An 8,951-nucleotide genomic window follows, 5' to 3' on the forward strand; every position below is an offset into this window, starting at 1 on the left:
GTCTGTACTTCCATGGGGTCCCCGGGCCCGGGACATCTGACGCAGGCCAGCGGCTGGGCTTCCAGCAGAAAGGTGGAGTCCCCCAGGGTCGCCTCGCCACCCCTGCACCTGCCCTGGGCCCACGACCCCCCCTCCCCTCCCCATCCTCAGCCGCAGGACGCCAGGGGAGAGTAAGTGAGGTCCGTTTCTGCCAGCACAGGGGAGGTGACCCTGGGGGGCTGCTGACCGAGGTGGTGCAGGTCCCAGGCCCCCTGCCCAGGCCCCAAATGCAGCCTAGGGGCTGCACCTGCCCTTCCCAGGTGGGATTTGGCCTGGGGCTGTCCTGAGCTGTTGTGTCGGGGAGTGGGGGTGATGCTGATGAGCCCTCTGCACCCCGACCTGCGCCTCCAGCCCTCCCCCTCCCTCTCGTCCTCTGACCCTGTTCTCATCTCCCATTCCCAGACAGAGCCACTTTCTCTTACAATTATTCCCCTCCCGGGGCTCCCGTTGGCTGATTCGGGACAATTAGAGCAGCAGCAATCAGGACAAGGTGCTGAACAAGGAGAAAAGAGCAGGAGGAGAAATGCCTTCGTTGGAGGGATCACTGCTGGGTGGGGACGGGGTTACAGTGCGGCCACCGGGTGATGTCAGCAGCGAAGGGGCCAGGACAGGAGGGGCTGCGGGCTGCGGTCAGGCTCAGCGTCTACCCAGTGGGACCCAGGACGCCGGCTCGGGCGGGAGGAGGCACCCAGGACATTTGTGCCGCGGTGAAGAGCTCAGTTCGAGGAGGCCCGCAGACCTGCCTCTCGGATGACGGGAAGCAGGTGGGGTGACGTCAGCAAGTCCTCGAAAGTCCTCGTGGGACACAGTGAAGAACCAAGGGACCAAGGGGGGTACCGCACGGCAGCTGCGAGTTTACACCGGAGCCTGCTGCTTCTTTCTTTATAAAAGCATTATTTTTTATTTATTTGAAGGCAGAGTTAGAGAGATAGGGAAAGACAGAGATCTCCCACTGCTGGTTCGCTCTCCAAGTGGCTGCAATGGCCGGAGCCGGGTCAGGCAGAAGCCAGGAGCCAGGAGCTTCTTCCGGGTCTCCCATGTAGGTAGGTGCAGAGACCAAGAACTAGGGCCGTCTTCCACTGCTTCCCCTGGCCATTAGCAGGGAGCTGGATCGGAGTGGAGCAGCCGTTTCCGGACCAGTGGCCGTAGGGGATGCAGACGGAGACTCAAGCTGCTACTCCACAATGCCGGCCCTGGAGCCTGCGTACAAACGAGACCAAGACCTTGGTGCTGTGCTTGGGTGTCTGAGTGGGGACTACATGCCAGATGACGTTACTACTTCTCCATCTTTTGTGATGGCTGCGTGGATATGTGGGGCATTGTCCCTGTTCGTGGGAGAAGCTGAACTACTCAGGGAAATGCTATGATGTCTACAGCTCGGTTACAAGTGGGAGAGAGAGAGGAGGGCGGGAGGGGACAGAGATAAAGAAAATAGAATCACAATTGTTGCTTTCTGGGGAGAATGGGTTCTACTTTTAAAAAATTTCAGTTCATTTATTTGTGTTCATTTGAAAGGCAGAGAGAGACAGAGAGATGCCTTCCATCCACGGGCAACAGCCAGGGCTGGGCCAGGAGCCCAGAACTCCTCTGTACTTCCTACGTGGGCGGCAGGACCCAGGCGCTTGCTGCCTCCCAGGGCGTGCGTCAGTAGGAAGCTGGCTCAGCAGTGGAGCCGGGACGGGAGCCCAGGCTCCGCTGTGGGACACAGGAGTCCTGTGGCATCTTGGCCTCCGTGCCGCTGTCTGCTCCGGCACGGCAGTGTAGCAGAGGCTCTGAAGCCAGCTGGAGACTGTGGGTGCTGTTTATGATTTTTAAAAAATATTCTAATTATTTATTTAAAAGGCAGAGTTAGAGAGAGAGAGAGAGAGAGAGAGAGAGGTCTCCATTGATGGTTTACTCCCAAAATGACCACAATGGCCAGGGCCGGGTCAGGCCAAAGCCAGGATCCTGGAACTCCAACCGAATCTCCCATGTGGGTGCAGAGGCCTAAGTAGTCGGGCTGTCTCCCTCCACTGCCCTCCTGGCACATTAGCAGGGAGCTGCATTGGAAGTGGAGCAGCCAGACTTGGGCCAGTGCCACATGGGCTGCCGGTGTCGCGGGTCAAGGTGGTGGCTTTACCTGCTCTGCCGCAGTGCCGGTCCCTGCGATAACATGGGAGCTTCGCGGCGCGGTTGGGAACTGTCACGGCAGGAAGTTGTAGGGGACATCAAGTCTCGCCCCCTCTCTCTTTTTATTTTATTTATTTATTTTGACAGGCAGAGTGGACAGTGAGAGAGAGAGACAGAGAGAAAGGTCTTCCTTTTCCGTTGGTTCACCCCCCAATGGCCGCTGCAGCCGGCGTACCGCGCTGATCTGAAGCCAGGAGCCAGGTGTTTCCTCCTGGTCTCCCATGCGGGTTAAGGGCCCAAGCACCTGGGCCATCCTCCACTGCCCTCCTGGGCCACAGCAGAGAGCTGGCCTGGAAGAGGAGCAACCGGGACAGAATCTGGCGCCCCGACCAGGACTAGAACCCGGGGTGCCGGCACTGCAGGCGGAGGATTAGCCTATTGAGCTGCGGTGCTGGCCTCGCCCTCTCTCTCTATGAACCACATGATGCCGCCTGCCGGGCACCCCAGGCAGCAGAGGGGCACGGCCTGGGGCCGGGGCCGGGAGTCGGAAGCAGGCCGCTTTGCTAAGGACGCTGGTGTGGAAGGCCAGAGTCTGCCTTCCCCCGGGGGAGCTCAGCCTGACCACTCCCACCTCCAACAGCCTTGCCTCCAGGCTGCAGTAAAGCCACAGATAAGGTCGTGTTCTAGGGTCAGGGCTTCTCCTGGTGAATTCTGGGCTTGGAACAAGGTCATAGTTAGCCAGTGACAGCAGATGAGTGAGGAGCACCTTGGCGATTGCTGGTCTCCAGCCCTCTGGGCCCACTGGGACTCAGTGCTGCCCCCTCCTGGCTGGCAGGGGCAGAGTCCCTTCCCGAAGGCCCATGGGTGGCAGCCCCCAGGGTCCCCAAAGTCCAATGTGATGGTGCCGGGGTGGAGCCTTGGAGAGATTAGGTCACAAAGGTGGAGCCCGTCCAAGGAGAGACATTGGGGAGTTCTCTGTACCACAGGGGACGCCAGGAGAGACGGCCGCCTGCCAGCCATTCTGCCCAGCTCGCAGGAGCCACGACCGTGGGCTTCCAACCTCCAGAAATCAGTGCTCGGTGCTGGCGCAGGCTGGGCAGGCTGGGGCGGCTGCCCCTGCCGGCTGCTGCGAGCACTCGTTTTTAGCCCTCTGGGGCGTGACCCGGGAGTGGCATTGTCTGATCCGGTGTGGAGCAGCCAAGGTGCTTTCCTGGGCTGCTTGGAGGCCTGGCCGGGCCTCTCTTGGCCTGGGAGCAGGTCTGACATCCCTGCGTGGAGGGGCCCAGGGCTGGGAGGTGGCATCATTGTAGCGCAGCCTCAGGTGGGAGGTCCTGGCCAGGGACGGGGGCCCTGGTCCTGCCCCAGACCGTCGGAGTGAGTGGCCCTGAGACTGACATCTGCAAACAGGGTCCATGCAGAGCCCTGGGTGGCGGGAAGGGAGGCAGGCCTCGAGCTTGGGGTGGGCCGCAGCTGGTTAAACCTTCATCCGTGCTGGGCTGGGCCTCGAGGGAGGACCCCCGGGTGTTGGCTGGTGTGTGGAGGCTGCACCTGCTGAGCGCGGGAGTGAGGTGGGGGCTGCTGCCCTGTGGGGTCCAGATGTGGAAACTGAGGCCCAGGCCAAGGCGTGAGTCCTCGGGCCCTGGGCAGAGCCACAGCTGCGTGGTGTGGACGGGTCACGAGCCGGGTGGGAGCAGGCTCTGCTGGTTAGAAGCAGACATCCCATGATTCTTTCCCCTGAGCCAAAGGGAGCTGGAGGGGGCGAGAGGGGCAGGCGGAGCACCGAGGACCCTCCTCCCCGTGGCTGCGAGGTGGGGGGGACTCATCCCCACGCACTGTCTACGCCCACAGGACAGGCACCAAGGGGGTGAACCCTGGCCCTGTCCACCTGGCAGCTGTGATGAACGAGCCCTCTGCCAGGGACGTTGGTCATGGGGAGGCTGGGCCTGGGCAGGGGCTGGGGACACCAGGCGGTCTCTGCACGTCTGCTCCGTCCTGTGGCCCTCCAGCTGCTCTCAAAAGTAAGGTCTAGGGGCCGGCGCTGTGGCGTAGCAGGTGAAGCCGCCACCTACAGTGCCGGCAGCCCATATGGGCACCAGTCCCGGCTGCTCCACTTCCCACCCAGCTCTCTGCTGTGGCCTGGGAAAGCAGTAGATGATGGTCAAGTCCTTGGGCCCCTGCACCCACGTGGAAAACCCGGAAGAAGCTCCTGGCTCCTGGCTTTGGACTGGCACAGCTCCAGCCATTGTGGCCAACTGGGAAGTGAACCAGCAGATGGAAGACTCTCGCTCTCTCTGCCTCTCCTTCTTTCTCTGTGTAACCCTGCCTTTCAAATAAATAAAGAAATCTTTTAAAATAATAAAGCCTAAAAAAGGGATAGTGGGGGCGCTGAGAGAGGACAGGGCTCCGGGGGACTTCGTTCTGCTCCATGTGGTGTGGGGCCCTCCCCAGCCTCGTTCAGTGCGCAGCCTGGGCAGCCATCCAGGACAGCCCGAGTGGGTGGGGCACTGTGTCCTGCAGGTAATGGAGGACGGATCCAGCTCCCTCTCAGGACCAGCGACCTCTGCGGGTCACAGAGCCCTACTCGACCAATCCTTCCCGGCTGACCTCCTGGGAGGGTGGCGCCTTCTGACTTGTCACCACAGAGTCATAGGCGTGCGATCAACAGGGCCGGCATGTTTATTAGGGCTGAAGGGGAATGGCCTGTGCAGGAGAGGGCGGGGCGGGGCGGGGAAGGCGCCCGGAGTTGGCGTCCTGAGCCGGGCGGTCAGCGGTGCTGGGAGGACTCAGGGCTGCCCTCCCCGGGGAAGTGCACTGGCTGGTGTCGCCGGCCGGCCTTGGCGATGGCCCCCAGGGCAGCCCTCCTCCTGCCGAAGCGGCCCACGGGCCTGATCCCGCGGCTGGTGTACCAGGCGGGGTTGATGTCAGGGGCTGGGGAGAAAAGAGAGAGAGAGCAGGGAGTGGGTTGCCCTCAGCTGGCTGCTGCACTGGGACCCTCCCACTCCACCCCCGCCCTGTGGGTGCCCCGAGGGTCTGGCGAGGCCAGCTCTGGGCAGTGGGTGTGGCTCTCAGGAACTGAGGCACCAGGATCAAGTTCTTCCTCCCAGCAGCCAAGCTGCACCAGCAGGGAGAAGTGAGCCCCTTTCTGGTGGTGGGTGGGAACCCGGGGCCAGGACTCCAGGCTGCTCTGGGTGGGGAGAGGCCTGGAGACAGATCCCTGGCTGAGGAGGTGGACCGGCCCCACCCAGATGCTGGGCGCTGGGGTGGGGAGGGCAGGGGGAGGCACCGCCCAGGGTCTGGGCACTCACTGCGGATCTCCATGGAGTGCTGGTGGGCTCGGCTTGCAGCCCCCCGCAGGGCAAGGCTCAGCAGCAGCAGGCACAGGAGCCAGGCCCTCAGCGCCTTCATCTCCCTGGCTCCTCCTCCTCCTCCTCCGAGGCTCTGTTGCAGGTGGGATCCCGCAGGGGGAGGCTCAGCCTAGTGGCAGAGGGGCAGGGGTGGCGTCACCCATGGGTGTGTGGGGTGTGTGTAGAGCTGGAGCTCAGGTCGTGTGTGCATGTGTGTGAGAGACGAATGTGCACGAGGGTGCGGGTGCATGTGTGTGCATGCACACGCGTGTGTGTGAGCGTGCGTCCTCCTTTGCTCCGTGCTGGGGGGGGAGGACCACCTGGGCTCTCTGGACGTTGCTCACCTTCCCTGGGACCCCTCCTCTCCTCTCTCCCGTGAAGACTGAGTGAGAGGCTCGGGCGTGTGACGGCCTCTGCTCGGTCCCCAGAGACTGAGGGGGTGCTGGAACTGTGGGGGGGGGCCGCTCACGCCTGACCTGGGCAGGGGTGGCCCGGGGCCAGCAGGTGCTGAGCTCAGGCCCAGGCTCGGGGGCTGAGACCTGCGTGTGTGGCTCTTTCCTGCATTTGGCCCAGGGCCCGCTGACCCCCAGTTCTAGCCTTGCCGGGCAGACACCCCTCAGCCAACAGTTCTATCCGCTGTCCCTACAGGCTCACGTTTCTCCCGCAGGCCCCGGCTGCCATCTGCTGAGGCTGCCGGAGAAGCCTGCCGTGCCGGTGCCCGGGACCTCTCCTCACACGGCCAGGCCACCCCCTGAGATCACGGGGCAGGGGCCTGAAACCCGCCCTCTGCCTGTGGGAGCCGAGGTGCTGACCTGTGGGCAACCCCTGCCACAGGTGATCCCTCCTCCCTGCTCCCCCCGTGGCACCTCGGCCACCATCAGAGCCCGGCTGTGGTGGGGGAGGGGTCCCTCTGCCAACCTGGACTCTCCAGACCCCCATCTGAGCCTCACACAGTTTGTTCTTGATCAAGACAATTAAAACACCCGCCCCCACTTCCGAGAGACTTATCGGGGTGCCCCCAGCAGAGGAAATGGGGGTGCCATCTTGAAGACGCATCTACGTGGGCTGGCCTGCTTGTGCCCCAAGGCCAGGGCCCTGGCTGGACGCGTGCAGAGCGTCCCAGGGATGCCAGCGTCGCCTGGCTCCTGACCCCCAGAGCCCTGCTGCCCTCAGAGCTGGGGACCTCCTGGCCGTGCCCTGGGGCGGAGTGGGATGGGTCACCCTTGCCTGGGCCTCCGCCACAGACAGCGCTGGAGAGCCGAGGCTCCGAGGAGGGCAGCTGGCCCTGGACACTGCTCATCCCGCTCGCCGGCAGGGTCCCACGCCCAGAGAAGGCAGAGTCGGGGCAGTGTCCACCCGCACTCTCCAGCCCCACGCGCTACTCACCGTGCTCTGAGCAGCGAGGCGGCCCTGGCTGCACCGGGAGGCCGAGGCTGGCGCCCGCTCCCTCCTTTATAGCCCGGGAGGGAGCGGTGACGCCCCCAGGTGCCCTCCCCTGCTCCAGCTCTGCCCCTCAGGGCGCCCGCCCCCTCCCCGGGCAGCCTCAGGAGTGGGCTTTTTCTTGGCTTTCTTTCTTTTTTTTTTTTTAAACACTCCTGAGCAACGTGATTTGTTCCTTGCTGCATCACATAATTTCATTTGGGCCCAGTGGTTTTAAAACGCATTAAGCCCCTCTTCACTCTCGCCTCTGGGCAGGCGCTGGGGCTGCACAGAGGAAGCCCTAGCCCCTTCTCCGCGGGGTGGGTTTCGGCGGACGGCGGCAGGGCAGAGCTGCAGAGGGCTGACCCACTGCCTCGCCCCCGGGGAGTCCGCGCCCCTGCGAACCGCTCTCCTCCTGGTTCTGAGGGTAAGATACGTTTCCCAGGCTCTCACAGTATCGCTGTTGGACACACACAAGATTATTTTTTACTATAAAAGAGGTTATAGAAGTAAACAGGTGCATTTTTACTGGAAGACCAATGCATATACATTTGGAGAAAATGTAGCATGCACACAAAAAATCTCCAATAAGGTCAAAGAAGTGGCTCATATGGGATGGGTTTCCATACGCGATGGGTTTCCTTCCAGTGAGTTTCCCACGGATTTTTCTGGGCAGATTCACCCTGAGACACATCACATCTCCTTTTCAGCCAACACCCTGACTGTCATGGTGTTAAGAGCTTGCACATTTGTGCCATTTGGAATAACCGTGCAATGTTGCGCCATCCAGCTTAGACCTGAGAACCTCGCTCCTCGCGCTCAGAATCGTTAGAGCTCCCCCGGCAGCCCATGCTGGGAGGGGACCTGCGCCCTGCTCCTGTCTCCCCCGCCCCGGGGGGAAGCCGCAGCACACCTGCGCCCTGCCAGAGCCTTCTCTCTCGCTCTCCGCTGACTACTGCTGCCGGTGGCTGTTCTGTTCTACTGTTTGGAGAAGAGGTTTGGCCAGGCTCAGGGTTGTGGGGTGCAAAGCCCCAGCAGCACGATGCAGGCATTGGTGAGGGTCCCTTCGTGACGCCCATCACGGCAGGAGCACGTGGGTCTCTGTGGAGATGCAGGTTTTCACCGGTGGGCTCCCTGGGGCATTTAGAGTCAGGGGCCTTGGCGGGGAGGGGACGCTGGCTTCCAGCCTGGGCTGCAGATCCACATCTCCAGAGCTAGGAACTGCCCCCGCCTGGGCTCGGCTGAGATGCACACCATGAGTCCTGGGGTGGTGTCGGCGCTGTGACGGTGACAGCTATGCCGGCGGCCCTGACGAGTGGTGGCCGCTGTGGGGTGCATTCCTGTCTTTGTCGCCCTGTGACTTTTGGGGCTCACCCTTGGGAGGCGGCCCAGATGCTCTAGCCTCACCCCATCCCCATGGCGCCTGATGGTGGCCGTTCGAGCACCTGGGACGGTTGAGGCCACTTTGGATGCTGGTGGTGGGGAACGGCGTGAGGTGTGGCTGGCGCTGCTCCTGCTGCAGCCCCATAGACGCAGGACTGTGGCTGGGTGGGTGGGGCATCTCCCTCCGGCTGCACCTGGCTTCCATGTTCTTTGAGAATGGATCCCCCAGGGCTCTTAACCACAACCTCCACACACGCAGTGCTGGCTGCAGTGCCGTGACACCTCAGCTGCTTGTCTGCTACCACGTGGTTCCCCATGGTGGACGTGGTTCCACACGTGCTGGACATGGTTCCCCCATGGTGGACGTGGCTCCACATGTGCTGGACATGGTTCCCCACAGTGGGCGTGGTTCCCCACGTAGTGGGAGTGGCTCCCATGGTTCCCCCATGGTGGACGTGGTTCCCCCATGATGGGCATGGGTCCCACAGTGGACATGGTTCCCCCATGGTGGACGTGGTTCCCCACAGTGGACGTGGTTCCCCATGCAGTGGCAGTGGCTCCCATGGTTTCTTCACGGTGGATGTGGTTACCATGGCTTTCCACACTGTGCACTGGACCACAACAGCAGAGTCTTTAACAGTGAGAGCTGGCACGAGC

The 8,951-nt window shown here is 62.5% G+C and overlaps 1 protein-coding gene across 1 annotated transcript; it reads right to left on the minus strand.

Annotated features, from left to right (window-relative positions):
* Positions 1-4,866: 4,866 nt before the first annotated feature.
* On the minus strand, positions 4,867-5,617 carry PRLH (prolactin releasing hormone). The gene is made up of 2 exons (XM_017338847.4): positions 5,454-5,617; positions 4,867-5,076 (listed from the first exon to the last, which is right to left on the minus strand). Exons 1-2 carry the CDS (start codon positions 5,551-5,553, stop codon positions 4,913-4,915), a joined length of 264 nt encoding a protein of 87 aa, XP_017194336.4. The 5' UTR covers positions 5,554-5,617; the 3' UTR covers positions 4,867-4,912.
* Between the last annotated feature and the right edge of the window lie 3,334 nt (positions 5,618-8,951).

Source organism: Oryctolagus cuniculus, chromosome 3 (genome assembly GCF_051225735.1).
Source record: "Oryctolagus cuniculus isolate XC-2025 breed Fujian yellow rabbit chromosome 3, ASM5122573v1, whole genome shotgun sequence".
Classification (NCBI taxonomy): Eukaryota; Metazoa; Chordata; class Mammalia; order Lagomorpha; family Leporidae; genus Oryctolagus; species Oryctolagus cuniculus.